Raw genomic sequence first — 22,748 nt, forward strand, 5'->3', positions numbered from 1 at the left:
CTAACACCTTAGAAATCATTAAAATTAACAGAAGTCCTCATAGGGGTAAATCTTGCCAAAGACAAAGGCTTCCTTTTGTGTTCAAAGGGCTGGAATATTTATCTTTGGAAAATCAACTCATTTGCAAATGCAATTGCAGTAGTGAGCCACAATTATTATAATTAACCATGTAACCTTTAGTGGGGATCCATCCTCATGATGCACATTTCAGTCTCAGTTTATAAAAATGGAGACACTGTTGAATGGCTTCACTGAAAAAACATCCTAAATGCACCTGAATAGAATTAGGATCCAAAGGAGCAAGGCTTTCAGGAAAGCCTGACACACTGCCTGTGATGAGATCCCTTCTAACAGGTTCACTTAAGGTCCTGAATGCTCCATCCAAGTACTGGCAGATCAGTCAGAGGAGAAAAGCAATCTTTTTTTAATGGTCCTTTGGGAAGACAGGGCTTGCAGTGAATTTGGTACTTTCTGGTATATTGTCTAAATTCCAAGAAAGAGTATTAAACACTAAAGGGACCTATGGAAGAGGAAGTCATTGTGAATTATAGTCCAGTGCATGGCAGTCTCAGAAAGGAACCCATCAAAGCCCTTTAAATAAATCCCAGCACACAAGTTGGGAGCTGGCAGTGAATGCCATTTTTATTCCAAATCACAGCAAAATGCAGATCACAAAAAAGATGCCATTAGGTCAGATACAAGCAGTATGAAACAGGAGAGAGCTGAGAGCATCAACCCTCTTAAGTGGTGTAAGAAATGTCAGTTTTCCCATTTACATTAGAAGAAATTTGCAATGAGTCTATGAAAATTACAAACTAGTCAAAAGGAAAGGGAGAATGATGACTAGCCTGCAATAGTGTTTTTCTAACAGGGATTTTCAGAATATAAAGACTGTATCATCCTTTAAATCAAAGTAAGGTATTAAAATGACAGTAAGGAAACAGCATCAAATGCTAGAAGGACTTAGGACTGCACACTTATGGATAGGAATGCCACTGATACACTGAGGAAACTGACACCAATGCAGCAACATTATACTAAAACCCAGAAATATCCACTGCTTCACTGGCTGGCATTCCATTAATATGCACATAGCAGCTCTGCAACATTTCTACTGATCACCTTCTTGGCAAACCACTATTTTCTTCAGTGCCAAGATTTTAGGTAGATGATTTTACAGATACAAATATATGCCCTTAAAGTGAAATATATTCTGGAGAGAAATTTCTGTTGGAGACATTCAGTAATTCCATTTTCTAGACAGGCCAAATAAAAAGAAAAGCCAGCTATAGAGATGTGTACTTGCTATTACAAAATACCTGCTGGCATCTGAAAATAAACTAGCAGAAAATCAGGATAAATGAGACTTGAGGCAAACAACCCTTTGAAGAGAATAATGATGTGATAAATAAAAACAACACATTTCCAGGCTATTGAGGTACTCCAAAAGTAAGAAAAGGATTGAGAACAGAGGCTGAAGTAATGGGGAAAGATTAAATGAATCCCAAGAAAAATATGACCAAATATTCTGAAAGATATGAGCACCTGCCCTGTTTAGACCTAGAGGAAATCAATGACTGGTGATTTAGATGGATTATTAAAGCGATTTACAGGTGCACCTTCTGCTCCTTTTTCACATGTCAACATCACAGGGTGAATTGTGACCATTGAGTCAAAATTATTTGGAATATATTTTTAGCTTTAGGAGAGAAGTACAGCAGCTGAAGTACGTATTACTGATGTGATGCCCAGGAACACAGACTTGACACACTTCATTCAAGTTCAATTACAAATAACAATACTAAGAGGATAGGACTGGTCTTCAGGTCACTCTCCTTGTTTTACAGAGTGCCCTGATCCCTGTGAAACTTTTTCATTTTCTGAAAAGGAGGAAGAAAAATTAAATCTCCCTAAGACAGAATTATTATTGGTGAAGTTTAACATTTGGTTTTTTGAGTCCAAAACCACAACTTGAACTAGCAGGAATTACTGTATTTTAAGTTTCTGGTCCTTAAAGACCATCGCAGTTTGATAAACGCCAACTTGCTATTGTCTAAAAAATATTCTGTTTCCCACAAGACCAGATGCACATAATTTAATCAAGCTTTCTGCAATAAACACCAGAGATACAAAATAGTAACAAACAGCAGGAAGAATTATTTCACCATTTAGGGAACCAACCTTCCCCCCTTCTTTTGGGGTGAGCACAGTCTGGTAGCTGAAGTAACAAACTTGAGAACATAAATCTCCTACTACTGACAAGGTGCTGACACAGGGACCAGCTCAGATCTGTGACTTTCTCCTTTACACTCATTAGTCAAGGTTAGTAGCATAAAATTTACTGGGTCAATTAAAGACTAATGCTACCTAGTCAGAGGTCTATGGAAGAAGACTGTGAAATTTCCAAAAACAATCTGAGTTCCTCTAAGATCATAAGAAGTTGAACCAGAATCTTGTTACTTGTATAATATCCCTTAAACTTATTCCCTTATGTTCGTAACTACTGTACAGCCACCAGTACAACCAGGAAAATATGAAAGTTACTGATGTCAGCAAGGGAAGGACTATAAAGAACTATTCCTATTAATCATAAAATAAGTAGTAACTTTATCATTAAAATGTAAGCCCTTTTAGTGCCATCACCTGGAAATTTAGTATTAAATGGCAATAATAAATATACCTAAAATATGTAGATGAACTTGCACCTTATTTAAAGCATATATGCCTGAAAAAAACAATTCTACTTTTTGTGCATCTTAATGAGACTCTTCTCCAACACAGAGGACATACAGAAGTTAAATTTTCATTCTGCACCTATCCACCTTCTGGAATATAAGGATTCTTGTCTGAAAGCAGTGTAATGCAATACCATACAGAACTGAGATGACCTAAGATTCTTGAATGGAGGTAGTCTATCTTTTCCTCATTTCCCTTTCCCTCTCATGCCAAAAAAAAAAAAAAAAAAAAAATCTAAGTCCTAAAATAGCATTCTGGATCACAAGTATAAAGAAAAGTGTTCTCTAATTGGAACTTACTTAAAACAATACATTGGTTTAAGGACCTAAATCATGCTGAAGAAAAATGACTTTGTTTTCTCCCCCTTTCATAAAAATTCTCTGACATGCTTCTCTCTCTTTTTCCTGCCTATTTTATCTTATTATGTTTTTCCCAATCTTCAACTTTGTCTTTTTTCCTTACCCATAAGAAATTTCTGATCGATTGTTTTCCCTCACTCATTACAAAGGAAACTAATGTCAAAACAATTATTTTTTCTGTCAAACAGCACTCTTCTTTCCCATCAGCCCTTAGGAAATCTAGACTCATTTCCAGCTCTGCTGTACACAACATTGTGACCTTGAGTAAATAATTTAATCTCCCTCCAACCCTCTTTCGCACTGCATGTGAAAAGAGCAAGAAAGTTCTTCAGTCTCCCTAAAATACTCCAGTTCTGGGCTTTTTGGGCCAAGAACTAGCACTACAGAGCTGTAAAATGCCTAATACAATACCCCTGCAATACATTCAGGGACATCTAGACATAAAGCTAATGCAAATAAATGCAGATGATGCTCTGCAGTACAGGGTGGTTTTTAGTTAGCTGCTGAGGGGCTCTGTCACAGCAGTTACCAAATGTACAGCCATCACTTTCAGTACCTTCTTACAGGCTTTTGGAACACTAAACAAAGCCATCTCAGATTAGCAATCTCATAGCATCAGATGCAAAAAAAAAATTTATAAAAAGGCTATGGAGTTCAAATCCCCAAAACTACTGACAGATAAGACATCAGGTTAAATGCAATATTACAAGAACTGTTACTCTCTATCACCATCCTCAACACTCCCTTTGGCATGAGAGTATGATATCCTTGGGGAAAATAAAATAATCTGAAATGAATAGCAGGGCTTGAGAAAAAGCAGTGATTCACAATCAGATTGCAAGCCTTCTGCACTCTGGCTTACAATGGCATGGGTTGCAATGGTGGGAGTTATAGGAGATGATATATACAACTTACATCTGACTGACAGCAGCTTGCATTCAAAGCCAGGATCTTCACCTTTGTAACTGAACTGTTTCATGCTATCCTGCAAATTGAGTGGCAGAGGAATTTCCCTTTCCATAGTCTTCCCTAAGGATTAATATTTAAACAATTTATTCCAGAGTATATATACTCTACTCAGCTTGAGCATAATAGCATAATGTGAACTAAATATTTCAGAAAATAATTTAAAAGGAATAATTTAATGAAAAAAAAATCCCAAAAAATGCACACAGAAAATAAAACCACAAAATAATGCCTCAAGAACCACTGAGGCTTGAAGACAAGTCCATTTCAAAAATCAGTTCATTTTTAAAGCCTAGTGGAACCTTGAAAAAAGGGTCTGTCTTCAAGCATTGCAAGGCCTTTTGAAACCTACCCAACTATTGTAAATGAAGGACTGATACAAGAAAGTCCTCAAACTGTAGCTTGGTATCAAAAAGCCACTCTTCAGTCCAATTTATGTTCCTTCTTGAGGGAAAATATCAAATCCCCAACTAGAATTACACACCACTGGGACAGTTAAAACAGAACTCCAGAATAATGCAAACACTACTGTTCACATTCAGGGCTAAATTAGTAAAACAATCAATTTCTTATATCAAACATTTCACTTCTGTTAATGCTTCATGAGGTGAAAAACACAGCAAAGCAAACAGCACAAGAGTGCTCTTAAAATAGCCATGTATTTTTCTCCTAGAAAAACTATCATGTCTGTATCTTACACATGGATTGAACTTGGCAGCATGAGCATCAGAAACAGGCTCTGGGGTTTGTAATGCCACTCTAATGCATTGCTAGAAGTTAATACTAATAAGAATTCCAGAAAAGCATAGGAAAAACTGCACCCACTTTCCCTGAAGGATACATCACAGAACATTCAGAATATTTTGTCAGAAAAGTGCATGGAATATTCTTGATAGCCCAGCAACTGCATTTTTTTTCTTCATCATTTTAGTCAATTTTTTTAGAAACTAGCAAACATTAGAATTAATGCAACATAAAACCACAGACTATTGCAACCAGAGCAAAAGATTTTAGTATATTAATAGGAAAGCAATGTTACACCTTTCTCTGGAGATGTCCTTCTATTAAGCTAAATGTAAAGCAAGTCATTAACATTTGCTTTGTGTTTTGTATATTCTTTTGCACAAAAGAAGTCATCTTTTGCAGTACAAAAACATGCATGTAGGAGCATATTGGTTCATATTATCAAAGAGCAAAGGCTAAGTCATACAAGGAGAATGGTAGGAAAGACACTTCTGACAGCTCTCTGCAGTCATAATTCCTGGAGTGGAAGGCAGGAAATCTGGAACACTGGTGTGAACCCAAGCCTGTCCTTAATTCTGTCACACTGACAAGGCTTTCCCCTCTGGTTCTCCTATGCAAAGGAGAATTTCAAACTGATGCACTCCTAACACATGCCCCATTCACTCCTGCCTGGGATGGACTGCTGACAGATCATCTGTTCTGCTGGGGGGATCTGCAAAATCACAGGAGCAGGACATGAAGCAGATTGAAAGTCACCTACAATATGCCAGGCAAGACCTTGATGTCCCAAAATAGTGAATACAAGAGAGGTAGAGGAAACAAGATGAGCCCCTGTGAATTCCCATCCCCACTGCCTCTGGCTGGGAAACTTCCATTCAAACAGCAATCCACCCTTCCCTTAGAAACATGGTGGCCAAATCCAATTGCCTACTGCCAACAGCCCTGGACTCCACTCTTCCTAAACCTGGGCATTGTCTGTGGCTAACTGGCATAAATCCAAACCTGGAGTGCTGGTACAGCTGGTAACTAAGGATATAAACACACCAGATGACAGCAAGTTATAGGGCATCACCAGAAGTCAGAGAAGACTACTTGCACGTTGGAAAATAAATACTCAGAAAGTTTATTTAAAGCTGAAATAACTCATGCTAAGCAGATCATCACCATGACATATTCCTTTGTAACAAATATTCTTTTATATGCCATTGAAAAATGACTTCACAAATTTTCAAGCTGAATTGTTTGTTTCTTCTTATACTTTTAGAAATAACTTCTATTTTAAAGGACTACAAAAACACAACATCAAGAGTTACAGTAAATCTCCTCAATCCCTTCACAATATACATCAGAATTATATTTTTTTTTAAACTGACACATCTCCCTCCTTTTAACTCAACTGCTTGCAACTTTTGCCTACAAGGAGGAAGTCTAAGGTCATGGTAGCAAGAAAAAGAGCTCTCTTCTCTCTCTCCTCCGTTACAATCTAGTTTTCAGTCACAAAATGACAATTGGTTAAGCTTCTGTTAAATAAGTACCTACCCCAGTTTCAAAACATGAAATTAGAAATCAAAAAAACCCCAAACCATTACAAGCTTCAATTGTCAATGAAAAAAAATTATTCTTGTGCACATTTTCTCGACTATGCAGAAAAGGTGAACAAAAAAGCCACTCTGTGCTTGAAGCGATGACTGAATCATAAAATGTGGTAGATTATCATCACCCCAGGATAGTATATACCTACACATTTCGTGGAGAGAGACATTTTGGTTTGGTTTGGTTCACTTGGTGTTAAAAAGTTCATGAAAATAATTTAAAAGCTTGAAAAAAATACCATCAAGGTGATATTTTTGAGGAAAAGGTGGTATTTCAGAGGAGCACTACCTGCTACCTGCCATTTTATCAGAAAACTCAACCTTAATGCTAATGATTTAATTGAAATTATTCCTTTTAAAAATGTAATTACAGCTTAGTATGAATTAGAAGCAGATGTGATTTAAAGTAACCATTTCTCCAAAAAAGAAAAACTCATGACATTCACTACGAGGAAAGATATACGGCTAAAGATTAAAAGATGTTCCTAAGGATGAATAATTTTAGGGACAGGGAAGGGTGCATATGCAGACCTTCACTCTAGACTGTTCTGTTCAACAACATTTTTCTTACATCATGTTTTCAAATAATCTCAAAAGAATATTTGCCTTTAAGAACAAGCAATGGTTCAAGAGAATTTCCATCTGGAAAATGGTCAGAATTCCTATATTTTTTTACTATGCATAGTTTCTTAAGGCCAAGCAGTTGATGTATTCCAAATTAACCACTCAGAGCTGCTAGTACTGCTACCTAAGCAAATGGAATGCTTTTAATAAGGACTGTGCATTCTATTCAATTTTGAGTACCTGTGTTCAACAGACCCAGGAACCCTGGAGAGCACCTCTGGTCTGGAAGGGAGTTCTCTTTGACATTTGGGAGGGTGACATAGCACTGGCTGTCCCTTCAGAAAAACCATTCTGTGTGGGAAGGAAATCCAGACACACAGAAGGCAAAATGGCTGTGTGCACTGATAGCCAGTTGAGATTGACACAGATTTAGAACTACAGCCTCTACCTGACATCAGCTGTGGTAATTTAGTCATAGAAAACTCACTGTTTAATTCAGGCCTCTGTGAACTCTCTATAATCTTCATTCTTAATTCAAAATGCCAAATATTTCCCACGTATTTTGTTTTTCATACTTACTGGGTGAGCAACAAAGGGGATGAACCACAGTCAGATGCAGGGGAAGGCCAGCACAAGTCCTGTGAATCACAGATAACTACTGCTGGCATGCCCAGGTACACTGGACCTTCCAGGATTCAGCCCTGTAGTAGCTGTCACAGCAAGTTACATCAGCTGAATAGAGATTTTGAAGAAAAATCTAGTAAACCTATTCCTGAGGGCTGCATAATATTTTGTGATCCTTGATATTTCATTGCCTGTAAAAAGGTATTGCCACACCAGAACAAGGCTATTCTGTTCATTTATCTTTTGATATCCTAGTTTGCTATTTAACAGCATAGCACTACAGTTATTCATGCTTTTATTCACACTTGCAGGTTTAAATCGCTCACTTTTCATCCTATGGATGAATAATTCAGACCTTGACAAGACTGTTTTGTTTGTAAGCACGTTTTTCCTTGAAATGTTCCTTCCTGTTTTTACAGGAAATGAAAAATAGGCATAGTATACAACACATATTATGTGCCTCTAAAGGGTAATAGGAATGCATTTTTCTGATAAACTTAACCCTAAATTGAACTTCCATTCTTTGCGCTTGATAATCCAGAAAAGGGAGGGCAAAAAAATCCGAGTACTTTACTGCTATTTCCTACTTTCTCTTTCAGAGAAATGAACCATGATATAAATTAATGATTCCCTGCATGAAGATTATATAGGAAGAAGCAAGTTAATCTTATTTTACCTGATGTCCAAAGGGAAAATAAAATTCAAAAAAATAATTCATTTTCTCATTTTCTGACAAGGTCTTTCAGCAAATACTTTGGATAAAACAGACTGTCTGACACATCATGGAAAGCATATTGAAAGTTCAGCATCCATCATAGAAAACAACCTGTCAACAGGTTTGTAATCTTTAAATCTAGTGCCTGTTATCTTAAGTGTCCATAAATGTAGCTGTCCTGACAGCTAAACAAGAAGAAACCTTTACTCACATAGCCAGAACCAAACATATGCAGACCTCTAGAGATTCAACTCCCTGCCTTGAATGTAATCTAGAAACAAGTGACTAGACCCATGGGAATAGCAAGGACCATGTTGAACATAGCCAGTGAAACTTAAACAGCCTTAACAGCCACCTAAAATATCCAGCAGATCTTACCAACTGTACTTCCAGCATAACACAGAACTAATTAAAAAAAACTACATCACAATTCCTCCTAAGGGAGGCAACAACCCATATTTTCTGCTACAATATCAGGTTCAAAACTTAGAGGTCTACTAGGGCAAATTCAGACGAAGCACTTCAATCTAATGAGAAACTCTAAGGTTAGTACATTCCAGGGAAAAGGAGACCTGACTGTATAACTGCTTGTCTTTTCATGGGTTTGAAAGTACCCTGCTAACCCTGGCCCAAGCTTGTGGCAAAGGTAAGGCAAAAAGTCAGCTCCTCCTCTCTACCATCTACCACCCTCTGAGCTCCCAGACTCTCCCACTTGTTTCTCCACCCTTGGACTGCTCCAGCTTCAAGGTGGCAGATCAGCACAGCACCCCAAAGCACCATTACAACCAGAGTGCTTCAACCCAGTGTAGCTCAGGAAGCAGCTTCTGCTCAGTGATGCCACCTCCTTTGCCCCAGAGCTGCAGCTGGTCACCCCAGAGGAGAGAGAAGGAGATTCAACTTTGACCCTTTCAATTGGGTCTGAATTGAATCTGCTCTTCTAAACAGGAGCTTCCTGCCACTTAGGCTGACTCAATGTCTGTTCCATTAGGTGCTATTGCCAATTTCACCGAGAGGCAGCTGATTCACACCCCTGAGGCTGGGTGACACAGATGCTTCCATCTTTGAGCTATACCTGCACTCTTCCACTTTGACATGTGTAACATGACAGTGTTACACCCCAGAGTTTCCAGACCACCTGGGGAACTGGTCAGTCCTGGCACTGTATGGAAGAGAACTAGAGATTCACCACAGCCAGTAAGGACTCATCAAAAGCATGTAAAACCTCCAAGGATTACAGAATGAGAAATTAATAGAAACCACAGAAGCAACATAAATTGAAATGCACACATCTGCCCCATCTTAAAAGCCTGGGAGGATGTATGGAACAAATCTGAACAGTATGAAATTTTTTTTGGTCAAAACTTTCCTCCAGCATTTCAACTAGTGAGGCACACCTCTTCCTGGCCTGTCAAATTACAGTCTCTCCTTTGGTCTGTCATACACAGCTAAAAAACTGCTTTGCAACAAGATGAGACGTCTTGAGTTATAAAACTTCAGGCACTCAGAAAAAAAACAAAAAAACAAAAAAAAAAAAAAAAATCCACTTTACATCTCTCACCCAATGGATCTGTATCCTAAGTAGAATCAGTCACTGAGCAAGGAGTTCTTAAAATCAAACCTCAAAATCAGAAGACAACCCTAATGAGATGGACTAGGGCTCTTGAAAAAGCTCCTTTTGGTACATGCAGCTAGTTGGAAAAAATGAAAGAAGGAAAAAAGAGCCCTACAGAAAAATAAGGCAGAATTTTTCTTGAAGGGGAAAAATTAGATCAAAAGCAAATACAGTTCAACTGCAGTGCACAAACCAGAAGTTGCTAAGCAATCTGCAGTGATATGACTAAGTTAACCATGTGAACATTGCTGGCTTCCTCGGGAAGTTTCAAAGGACATTTACTAAATAAGGCAAATTTAAAGGCACATATCTTGCTATGAAATCACCAATGTGTCACAGTTAAATAATTAGCAGAATTATTTTCAGTCTTTTTAATAATCCAGTAGTAGCAACAATAGTTTTCGACAATTTTTTTAAGAACTATGAAGGCAGAAGAAGGAAAAACCCCACCAAACAAACAAAAGAAGAAATAAAAAAACCCCCTTCAGAATAAAATAAATCTACATTGTTGAATTTATCACAAACATGAAGAGAGGAACAAGCCAAGTGAACATTTTTTCTAACATGTCTGTTTTTTAAGGCAGTTGATACTTGGTTTCTAAAATGGCTCCTATGTATCACAACATACACACCTCTAGATGTCATGTAACAATGAATTATGGAAAAAAATTGAGCACCGCAAATTCCTGGAATACAAGATAAAGCCAGAGACACTGGCACATGAAATCAGGATTCTGTGTACCAGAAATAAAAAGTAATGCTAGGAACCACAACACTGACAGAACCACTGTATTCATGGTTCAGCAGGAAGCCAGAAACATTTCCATATACAAAGGCAAACAAAAATCTTGATGTAATCTTTTTTGCATCCCCAGAAGAACAAAACTAGATGTAATAATGCTGGAGGTCCTTCAGTGTGTTGGAACAGGCACATACCATCCTTGAACCCATATTTATTCGGAATGTCAAAGCCATGACTTAATATGATCTGCGCTTTCCTCTACAAAAAAACAACAGTACTTACAGAAATGTCAGAGTTCCTAAAAACTATTTGGGTGTTGACAGACTTGCTCTTTTCTTATGAAACCGAGGAAATTACTGAGGTTACAAAGCACATGTTCCAAGCATTATTTCGAACCTGGAGTACCTGAAGGACCTTCACAGGCTGCCAGATGTGCCACACAACTTTTGGCACTCCCATTTAGTGGAGCTGTCCCTTGAGGTCACACAAGACAGCATGAATATCACAAACTGGGTCTTGAGGAATTTTAACTGCAGGTGAATTAGAAGTGTCCTCCACAAATGGACACCCTGAAGAATATATTCTGGTTTTATCATATTGAAATAGAAGTAAGGAGATAAGCTCAAAGAAATATTAAGGCTCCACTTGCTAACAAAATCAGTATTTGCCGCCCATAGATGCTTGCTTATTTCTACAGCAGAAGTATGCTACTTGGTTTTACACAGTCAAGGTAAAACACACTTCACTACAAGTGAAAAAAAAGAGTTAAAAGAAAATTAAAATTTCAAGTTTATGCACAGATTTAATGAAATAATAATATCCAAGATCAAATGCAAAAAAAAAGAAAAAGGAGAGGAGTAAACATTATGGTTTTTTTTCCATCACATACAGAAGCATAGGCCAAACTCTTCCATTTTTGGCTAGCAGTTCTATTTACATACTTAAACTGAGTTGAAACGGTCTAAAAATTTTTCTAAATTAGATTTCCATACTGAAACCTGACAAAGAACTTAAGGGAAGTGTAAAATAAGTAAGAAACCCCAATCAACAACCAAACAAACAACGGGTCTTACATGAACACGTTTGTGACACATTTTTTGCAAGCAAAGTTTTTCAAACTTTCTGTTTGCAAAAAACATTGTGTAGGTCAGAGAGTGGCTCAAACATTATTGCCCTTTTTAGGAATTGGTTAATCCCTGTCTCTTTCCATATACAAAAGAACCAAATCAATTTTCCGCATTTACACATGAAAAGTAAGTAATTTAATTTTTTGGATTTTGTTGTGTTTCTACTACCATTAGCAGAAGCTTGAGCATTTGTTTGGTTGGGTGAAATTAGCCTGGTCTTATTGGTCTGGACTCCAGATCACTGGATCAGGTTGCTGAATACATCAACAAATCCGATTAGCGGGTAAAAGCCCTGAATAACTTTTCAGTCACGACTCCGCAGAATTTCAGCATGTTCCACCCTCACCAAATGAAAGCACCTTCAGATGGAGCAGATGTAAAGCTGTGAGTGAAATTAAAACCCCACTTATACTGCAATATGCAATATATAGTGACTCATATTCTCATCTTCTTGATCCCTCAAATCCGTCTTGTCCTTCAATATAATAAAATTATATGATTAAATTTTCAACTATTCAGTTAAAATTACTTCAAAAGTTTAAAGCTGGGTGTAAGTCTGGCCCGTTAATATTTGTTGGTTGAGCAATTGTTTAAATTATTATCACTGAATTTTCCTAACCGGGTTTTTTCCTCTGTGCTTTATCATAACAACAAAGGACAAGAAATTGTCTTCCTGCTTCCAAAAGCTCAAAGTTACTTTCTCCTTCCTGCATCAGGCAAAATTTAGGATTAATAAGGTTTTTTTAACAATTTAAAAAAACTAATTGAGGCAGGAAAAATGAAGAAGAGCAAGAGACAGTGAGGGATTCTGACATCAAAACAAGTGCTAAGGGCATTCAACTTGAAAATGAAAGACAAAGGTCTAAAATTCAGGTCTTCTGCCTGACATGAACAAGAGAAATAAAATAAGTCAGTTACATCCTGTATGATTCTGCTAGCCACTCCCTGTAATTCCACTGTGGATCAATTCTGCTCTTGCTGTAAGTAGCGTTGGCGCAGCTCATTCAGGCACGTGCCTGGTGTGCACTAACCACGCAAATGATTCACCCTGCTTTACAAATATGAATAAACTCTCAAATATCAGTAGGTCTCTGCCCAAGGTACAGCCAGGCAGGAACATTTTGCTGCTTGCCAGAACTCACATTTGTACAAAGAACCCCCTCTGAGACTGTAATAGCACAGCCTAATGGGATTTGCGACTTTCATAGAGGGGAAAATAAAAAAATATATAAATCAGCATTCTGGCTCGGAAGACATTTTGTCAAAAAAACCCTCATAACTAGCATCAGGAAAAAACATTCTGAACAAACTATCCCTCAACAACCTCAATTTCAAAGATTTATGAGATTACTAACAAATTAATCTGACTTGTTCAGAGCTGTACAGTCTATTTCATCAGCATATATTTGCAGGCATTCTGAGACAGTTTACACATACACAAGGAAATACAACACATTCAAATAATTTAGGTCCACATTACATGGAATGGTAAAGCATATTAGCATTTTAATTTTATGGATCTAAACCAGAGTCCTATAACTTCCAAATACATTCATAAAAGGCAGAAAAGCAAAGAAAACAAATCCCTTCTCCATGTTGCAAAGCAGGTGCAAAGCTGTTGTGCTGAGCTCTCTCGCCCTGTTGCTGACATGAGCCCCAAAAACAGTCTTCCCCATACAGATAATGAGAAAAATCTCTGCATTACCTATCAGATTGCTATTTAAATTTTCTATCATACCATACACTCAGAAACTGTTGCTTGTCATTCTCAAAGTGTGTGAAAGAAAATCAGTTCACAGCATTTGTAAAAAGCAGGCATTTTTTCCAGCCCAAGCCATGTTTGCAAACTTCTAAACTCTTTTGTACTGGGGAGAAATTACAGTGGCATGACAGTCTTAACCACAGCAGCCTGGAGAAATGTAGAATGAAATAAATTATGTTTTTTTCCAATATTATTCCAATATTACTGAATTTGAGATTAAAGGGAATAGGTAATATAGCATAGTAAACTCATGTTCAAATACCTATTTTGAACATTTTATAAAATCAACCTCTGTTCCTTATTGAGCTTTGAAACTCTTCTAACAGTTGTATGACCACGCATTCATGACTCAGGGCATTTGAACATTTTACAGAATTTTGCCCTACTCTTGTTCACTGGAAGAATCCTTGGGGAAAAATATGCCCGTTTTAAAACAAATGGAAAAATACCTTTTTTTTTTTTTTTGTCAATGATGTAATGTAAACACACTTATCTTGTGTAGTTAAGTAATGAAGATGCTATTTCCATGTGCAATAAAGCCCAGTAAGCTGTTCATGGGCTAACTGAAGTGACTGGCAGTTCAGTTACAGAGCCAGCATCCCAAATATACTAATCAACCACACTGATTCAAGAATTAATACAGATCTGAATATTTTTCCTCTGATATTAAATAAAACAGTAGATTACAGTTGAAAGAAGACATTTCTTTAGCTTGAGTCTGTCACTTTAAGTTGAACTGCACAAAAAATTTAACCCTTAAAAAAATCCCATTAATTTCTCAGGTTTGGGAGCAGGTGGTGGGAGTTAGTAATAGCTGTAGCTGAACCACACCTTGCTGTAGAATCACTGTGAATATCTCTGTCTTTTAAATTTTTTTTACACTTGCACAATGTGACTAGCCATTGGAAAATGCATCAGGTATCTACATTAAATCAGGTTCAGGACAGGAATTTTAACTCTACATATATATATTGTCCAAATGGGGACTTTGGTGGGGGGAAAAGGTAAACTCCCCATAAACTGACTGACTTTAGAACCTTTCTTAAAACAATTAAGAAAAAAGAAAAATTAATCAAAGATCTATGGTGGAATAATTGTTAAGCAAGGAGGCACAGCATAGCTGCATTAGCAAGTAAAAATTGTTCTGTGTGGTCCTATATACAGATAGGTAAAGAAAAAAAAAAGAGGCATTTCAAAAGACATCTATACCACTCTGTAAGTGCACCCAAATTAAAGACAACAGCTGTATTTTAAGCACAGTTATTGATTTCAGAAGGTTCAGTACAAATTTGTTCAACATGTGGTTATTTAAAACCTGCTTGCACTCCTTTCTGTTGAGCTGGTTCACAGAGTGCCTTCAAGTATGTTTAACGATGAATTTATTCACTCCTTAGTGCTTATCCATATAAAATTCATTATTGCAGTTATTAACTAATTTAAATAAAGCTCTTTTTTCAGTTTTAACAAGGTAACACTTTATATGCATTTGTAGTCAATGCAAATTCTTTTTATGAACTTACCAAAGGAAAACATTAAGGTTTCAAGACAAAATTACAATGATGCTCCACAAACCTATATATTTTGTATAAAAACAAACAGACTTCTGTCCTAAACCTTTACAGAAACCTACTTGACAAAAGGAATTAAGCCCTTGTCCACAGTCTTCTAAAAGCAGATGCCACTGTATTAATGTTCTGATAAATGTAATGATCAGTTAAAAAATAATGGGACATATCTCTTGTTCATTTCAGAAATAGAAATTTCAGTTAACTGTCAGATAAAAAACCCATTCATATACATATAGAGAGAGTTTGATCTATGCAACTGCATTTTTCACCTACTCGGGTATGTTTTCAGTGTTATTTACAGTCTGACGTGACATTCCTTGCTTGAGCTGCTGTAACGTTGTTTCCAGAATATGGGCATGAGCCTTCATTATACAAAATTTTTAATTCACCTGGCTCACAGGCACAAGAGATAAATTAGCTTACTAATAAGTGCTCTCAGATAATCCTCTTCAGAAAATTGATTGTAGAGTTTAACCAATGTCCTGCTTTTGATTTATCTGACATCCAAAACAAACTGCTGTTCACTCTTTGAAACATATGTGTGTACACTTACATATACATGTGTGTATACACACATGCATATCTATTTATATATGTACATATAAACATTAATGTTTACCGTGGGTTCAGTCCTCTTTGTTGTTTCCTGAAAATTAGTCCTATCAGCCTTTAGGATTTTAATTTAAATTAATAATTTAAAATTATATTTTCCTTAAGAAAACAGTATTTAATAATTTAATCACATTTTCATGGAAGATGCCTGATAAATTATGCCATATTAATTTTCAAAATAATGAAAATAGAATAATCTTTACCTGTTTAATGCATTTTCAAACTAATACATCCCAGGTATTATATACTTTCCTAGTAATTACTGAGTGTTCAAAAGGAATTATTTATCTGTTAAATATGCCTTAATTCTCAAAAGTATTTTAGTCATGAGAAGCTAGAAGAAAAGAACTAATGAAGGCAGCAGTAACAGCATCACTCAGTGCAGTGCTGCTTGGTTTGGGTGCATAACACATACAGGATAGTAAAGCAAGTGTTATGTACACAAGGAGTTAAGTACATCCCCAATTATGTGCAGTCAATCACACCTATTGAAGTCAGTGTAAATTAAAACTTTCATTGGCATAAACAGAAAAAAATTAATACGTTTTCATATATTATATATGAGTAAAATGACATATAAACACATGTATTGAAGAGATTGACTGATAGCATTGGTTTATTTGCCAGCTTGATTGGCATATTTAAGGCTGATTGCCAAACTACTATTAAACATAACTCACTTTCAGATTTGTAGGAGTAAAATAAATATTTGTACTGTATTCAAAACTGCATGGTAAATTTTTTCAGATATCATGGACAAAATAATTTCCTTAATCACATAATAAGAATTTGGAAAGTCAAGCAGGCAAGAGAAACCTGTTGGGTTTGGACTTGCCCACACTCTGGATCACGGCTGTGTGAAAATGGTCTGGGAGCCAGGCACAAAGATGCACAGCAGGGACAGCTCTGACACACAATAAATGCTCCAGGTTTCTTTATGAAGAACTCTCGGGAGTAGAAGAATGTTTAAAGTTTGCTACAGAGATCAATTTCCAGAGAAGAAATGTTTTGAGAGAAGAAAAATCACAGGAGGCTACATCCTGGTTTTACTGTATCATTTTACTGCAGAAACTCATATGATCCTCACCATTTTAATTACAAGGAGGCACAAAACCTATTTCACATCTGCTCACTGAGCCTGAGAAATGTCTTATAGTGAAAAGGAAATGAGAAGGACCAAGAATACAAATGAACTGAAACACAAGCAGCTAATAAATTCCTCCTTTCCTTAAAATCAGTTCTAATAATTTATTGTGAAATACATTTAGGCTTGGTCCACAGTAATTTTAATTCAAATAAGCATGTTTAATTTTTTTCCATCCTTCCCATTAAAGGATATTTATTTTTGCTTATTCTTTAAGCATTTTGTCAGCATTATGCTCAATGCTATTTCTTTAAGAATGAAAGCTATAGCATTATATTCCAAAATGGTTGAGGAAACCTTTGCCATGACTCTCAAGTTGCAACATGCCAGATATTCATAGGTTTTCAAAGCTGCTGGTTGAAGATATAATGAAAGGATCTAAGGTTTATGCATGAATCAGCATCCCCTTGTCACAATGTCATGGTGCAGTGATCCCTGCAGAGCTGTAAGACTTGATTTAAAACAGCAAAGCTCAACACTGACTCTTGAGCCAGCAGGATTAAACATCCAAGATTGCACATATATAACCTCTGTGCTCAAACTACCATACAAAAAACTTGTTATCCTTATGGCAGTTTTATAGCACTCCATAGGAAACCTCTCTTTAAGTGACTCCAATACCCTCTCAATTCTAAAATACGTCAGAACACAATACAACTACCCCTGAAGTTGTTGGTAGGCAGATTTAAGAGGAAAAGATTTCATCTTCATCACTTTCCTCTTCCTTGTTCTGACAGAATTAAAAACTTTCAAAAAATCTGGTATCACCGATGGCCAGCACTCCTTCAATTAGACCAGACTCAGTTACACTGCGCTGGAGGACAAGGAAGTCCAGAGGTCTGGATATGTTCCAGTGGTTTGGATGTGTTCCACTCTGCCCTGTGAATGGCCTCCAATGCTGTACCTTTGCTCCAGCTGTTAAACCAAACAGAACCGATGAGGTTCTGCCAGAATGAACCAAGAACTGCCACACAGAGCTAAGCCCAGCCCATTTCTCTTGACAGCTACAACTGCAGTCATGGCAGTAAACACTGCTCTTAATTGTGCATTACTCTGAAAAAAACATGCACCACCTCTCAATCTAAACCACCAGGCTTCCCAGTGATGCTGACTTACTAAGTGTCAAACTGCAATTAGATTCCAACAGCTACTCCCACTGACCTGTCAACACAGCTTTGCAGAGATGCAACAGTCCAACAAACTCAAGTGACTATTTTTATGGCCGCTTTTTAAACATAATTGAGCTGGGTTCCTTTCCCAGGTTACATGAAGCTGGCCTGTCCACCTTGGTCAAAATCAGTGGAATTGGGCCCAATTTGCTATCGTGCAACACATCATGACAAGATCTCCTGGTGTTGAGGTGAAATTCCCACTGAAGCACAAGTCATTACATGAGTTAAGGCTGCCTACTCACAGAGTGTCCACTCCTACACTCATTTTTTGGCCACCTTCAAATGACTGAGTAGTATCACTGCCTGGAACATTACTCAGGGGTACGTGACCATCTCCTCGTCTCTGAAGTTTCGGGACCTAATTTCAAAGTAGTGCCAGCAACACCGGTTCATCTAAAAACCATCTGCTCCATCAACAAACTCCGAGCAAGCACCAAAAATTAGTCTAAAGACTTTTACATATTTCTGCAGTGGGTTTTTTGTTTGCTTGTTTTTAAAGTAGATGGAGCAGTGTGCTGTTGCCCTGAGGCTACCAGGGGTGGGAGGGAAGCAGGCTGAGCCCCAGCAGGGTGGCACAGGGGATCACTGGGGCTGCCAGCTGCCACCTGCAGGTGCCAGGTTGGGACCAGCAGGCAGGGCTGCACCCCACCCGTGCCACACCAGCCAGAGTTTCTGCAGCCTGAAACACAGCTGGCTCGGGGGTTTAAATCAAGAGCCAAAATATTTCGGTTTGGGGCAGAAAAAGGTCGTAATTTCTATTATGGTATAAGCCTGCCACTACATTTCTGTGCAGGATAATTGCCATGGTGAAGTGAAACACTTGGGTAAATACTGAAGCATTTTCAGATTCATATTATCCTACATTTCTGTGACCTTCTTTTACACCTGCATTCTTTCATAGTGCTGGTTTGGGGCACAAGTTCTTTGAACATTATTCCAGAAATAAATTTAAAAAAAAACCAAAAAACAAAACAACACCCCCCCATCCAAAAAAAACCCCTAACAATACCAACCTGCAGAATGTTCACTATTTCAAATGAGAACAAGCATAGAGGGGACAAAAAGAGATGGATTCTTCTCAATCATTTTGCATGCAGTGCTCTGCAATCAGCTCCTAAATTCTACTTCTTGTAAGCCAAATATCCATCTTCGGAACTCCTTGTTCTCCAATCAAACCCTTCTAGGAAGGTAATTGAGGGGATATTGTACATATTTTTAGCACATGCTTCACTAGTCAATTAAATCCAATGCACAAGACAACTTCACTACATCATCGGTGGTAACTGAGGTGACGAAAAAACAAGCACATTTTCAGGTCTTAATTTGGAGCTCTTCAAACTGCTTGAAAATTGAAGCATGGGACAATGCTCAGACAAAGGAAAATCCAAGACATGGATACCATCCATCTCCCTTCTGCTGGAAGCCTCAAAGTCCACCACTGCAGTCTACAGCCTACACATAGCATCTGACTATTGTAGAAGTTCTCCACGAGCGACAAGAACAAGGCTGTTACAGGCACACAAATGCTGGTCAAAAGCACTTGATGGTCTTGGGGAAAAATATGTAACCGTTAGTTTCTCAAAGACAAGGTGACTATGCTCGTCTCTACTGCTAGTAGGAAAAACCTGGTGCTTTGCAAAACATGTTTTCAGGGTTTTGTTAGCTTCACAGATTTGAGAAACACATTGTCACATTTTTGCAGAAAGCCATGTAACTGCTACACTTCATCAACAGTCCAAGTAACATCATCTGCAAATACTGACCACGTGCGGTTCTGGTTGATAGAAACCCCCATTATCTAAGGAAGGAGGAACTATCCAAGCAGTTTGCAAAGATTAACAATTTAGCACTACTGTGGCAGAATACATGCTCTGACCTTTTTTGCCTTCAGCTATGGATGCTCTATCCTCCTACCCTCCCACATGCCACTGAAAGCTCCTTGAGTTGAGCTCTTGCACCACCTATCCCAGCGTCTGTGCCAAGCCGCCCCTCTTCAGCACCACCGCACGGGGTAGCTGAACCGGGGGACTGAAACAAGGTCGCCCACGGAGGGAAACAGCTCCCGCTGACAGCTAACCTCCAGATTCAGCGTCCCTTACGTCTTTTTCCCCGGAGGGACGGGAGAACGCTTGGGGGGAGCGCGGCGCTGGGCGGGAGCGGCCGGCACGGCTCCGACCGCGCTCCCCGCTCGCTGCAGGGAGCCCCGGTTGGCCGGGACCGGGCACGGGCGGCAGGGAGGGCAGCGGGGCAAAGGCGGGCACGCCTCAGCGCCCCGGGAACGCGGCTGCCCGCTCTCACCCGGCACGGGCAGCGCTGCTTTGCCCGGCCGGCCCCGCCGCTCCGCGGGGTCACGCAGCCCCGCCGGCCCGAGCGGCAGAAGCGCGCACGGCTGCGGGACCCGCCGCCCGCCCGGGGCGCCTCTCCTGGCGCTGCCCCGCCCCGCGTGTGCTCCGCGCCCCGCGTGCGGCCGGGCCCCGCCGGGCCGAGGGCGGAGCCGGGCACGGCCCCGCCAGCAGAACCGCGGGGGCGGCGGCTCCCGGCGAGGTAGAGCGGGCGGCGAGCGCGGCCGCCCACGAGCGCTGCGTGCGGGGGGCGAGATGGAGCGATGGAGAGATGATGGAGACATGGAGGGATGGAGCTCCCAGCACCGCGCGGCGTAAAATGGCTGCTCGCCCCCCGCCGCCCGCTCCGCATCCCTCGGTGCTGGCCCGAGGGGGGCTCCGGCTCTGCCCGCGCCAGCAGCGAGTGCTCCGCAGCCCGTGGGCAGCCCCGGGGCGGCGGGGGAGCGCTGCGGGCAGCCCCGGGGCCGCGCAGCCTTACATAACGCGGGGGGAGCCGCCGGGAACCATTTTGCACCTCCCGGAGGGCTGCGGGGGCGCACCGAGACCCCGCACCCCGATCGCACGGGGCCGGGCGCTGCCGCACCTGCTGGGCGGCGGGGCGGCTCCCCCGGCACCGCGCCCCGCACACACCCGCACCCCGCACACACACACACACACACACACACACAGACAGACACGTACCCCGCACGTCCCCGCACACACACCCACACACACACCCCCGCCGCACCGCTGGCAGCCGCCCCGCCCCCGCCGCCACGGCAGGCTGGCAGCGCCCGCTACTCACAGGCGTTGGTGACGGCGAAGCTGTTGGCCACCTCCAGGTTGTCGATGTGGGGAGTCAGCCTGAACTCCGAGGTGGAATACTGAACCATCCCTACCCGAAACGCGCTGTACTCCTGATCGGCGCCCCTCGGGAACAGCCCCCCTGCAGGGAAACACACACGCGTCAGGCGGGCGGGGGCACCGGCGGAGCGGCGCCGGGGCCGGGGCCAGATCTGCGCCCGCCGCGGGGCTGCGCTGGGCGCCGCTGCCGGAGCGCTCCCGGCCGGGGCTCCGTCCCGTCTCGGGGGGCGCGGGGACCGGGCGCTGCGGCCGGGGAAAAGGCGAGGGGACCTCGCCGGCGCCCGGCGGGCACCGCGGTGGGACTGGGAGCGCGGCGACATGACAGGAATGCCCGAGTGACAGCGGCGGGGATGAGGGATCGGAAGATCCGCCGGGAGGAGAGCGGGGTCCCCCCGAATGCGGGCACCTACCGATCTGTATGCTGTTAGAATTGACCCCCCAGATCAGTCCCCACAACACAGGAGCAAGGAAGACAGAAATATGCATAATCTTTTGCATTTCCAGGAAAAGTAGAGCATCCACAAAGCCACGGAAAACAGCCCTTTCTTCTTCTTCCTCCTCCTCCTCCTCCGCGGAGCGCGCTCGTCAGCAAATTAGATCCCGTGCGCTCCGGGCGAGCGGCCGGCAGGAGCAAGCGAGCCACGGGAGGGAAGGAACGAGAAGAGCCCCGCGGCGGGCGCGGGAGAAGCCGCTGTCCGAGGAGCTGCCGCCGCTGCTGCTGCCGCCGCTGGCGGCTCCGGGGCTGAGCGGGATGGGGGTGCCGGCGGTGCCCGCTCGCTGCGCTCCCGCCGCCCGGCCCGGCCCGGCCCTGCCCTGCCCTCGCACGCGCTCGCCCGCGCTCCTCGCACTCAACGGGCGGGCGGCGCTCCCGGCGAGGCGGCGGCGGCGGCGCCTGCGCGGAACCGGCCCCGGCGGGAGCGCGCCCGCCGCGCCCCCCGCGCGCCGCGCCCCGCCCCCTGCGCGCGCCCGCCCGGCCGCCTCCAGCACCGCGGACAGCGGCACCGCTCCGGGAGATGGGCCGCTCGTTCGGTTATATTTTATTTATTTATTTATTTATTTATTTATTTATTTATTTATTTATTTCACCGGCCTTCCCCACCTCCGAAACGCACCTGAAAAGCAATTTCTAATTTTTTTTTTTTTTTAATAAATTGTTATCTGTTTCGGCAGCTATACCCAAACCATAGAAGTTAATATTCTGGAAGAGTTGGAGCTATTCTGATATTTCATTTTCATGCATAATGGGGATCTTTTTTTCTTTTTTTCTTTCCCTGTTCCAAGATGGGTTCCAGCTGTATTAGCTAGACATGCTATTTACTGCAAGCTAAATTTAACATTTTTCAGTTTGGCACGAAGTCTGTTGCTGTGGGCCACACACACACACACACACACACACACACACATACACACATTTTATAGAAGGAAAGGCAGTGTAGCATTCCTGTGACCATAACAATGAATTTGCTATTTAGTAATAATTTTCTGGCATATTTTTTATTAACTTATATTTCGTTAACAATGCTG

General features: G+C 41.1%; 1 protein-coding gene across 5 annotated transcripts in view; it reads right to left on the reverse strand.

The window, feature by feature from the left end:
• GRIA2 (glutamate ionotropic receptor AMPA type subunit 2) overlaps positions 1 to 22,029 on the reverse strand; it is an 89,143-nt gene extending 67,114 nt beyond the window's left edge. For all 5 annotated transcript variants that reach the window (XR_009274661.1, XM_058803664.1, XM_058803662.1 and 2 more), the window contains exons 1-2: positions 21,635 to 22,029; positions 21,166 to 21,306 (exon numbers count right to left, since the gene is read on the reverse strand). Coding sequence is in view for 4 of the 5 variants with exons in the window: in XM_058803664.1 (XP_058659647.1) it covers positions 21,166 to 21,306; positions 21,635 to 21,722 (229 nt within the window). In the remaining variant the exon portion in view is untranslated. The remainder of the gene's footprint in view (positions 1 to 21,165; positions 21,307 to 21,634) is intronic.
• Positions 22,030 to 22,748: the final 719 nt, after the last annotated feature.

Source organism: Ammospiza caudacuta, chromosome 4 (assembly GCF_027887145.1).
Source record: "Ammospiza caudacuta isolate bAmmCau1 chromosome 4, bAmmCau1.pri, whole genome shotgun sequence".
Lineage (NCBI taxonomy): Eukaryota > Metazoa > Chordata > Aves > Passeriformes > Passerellidae > Ammospiza > Ammospiza caudacuta.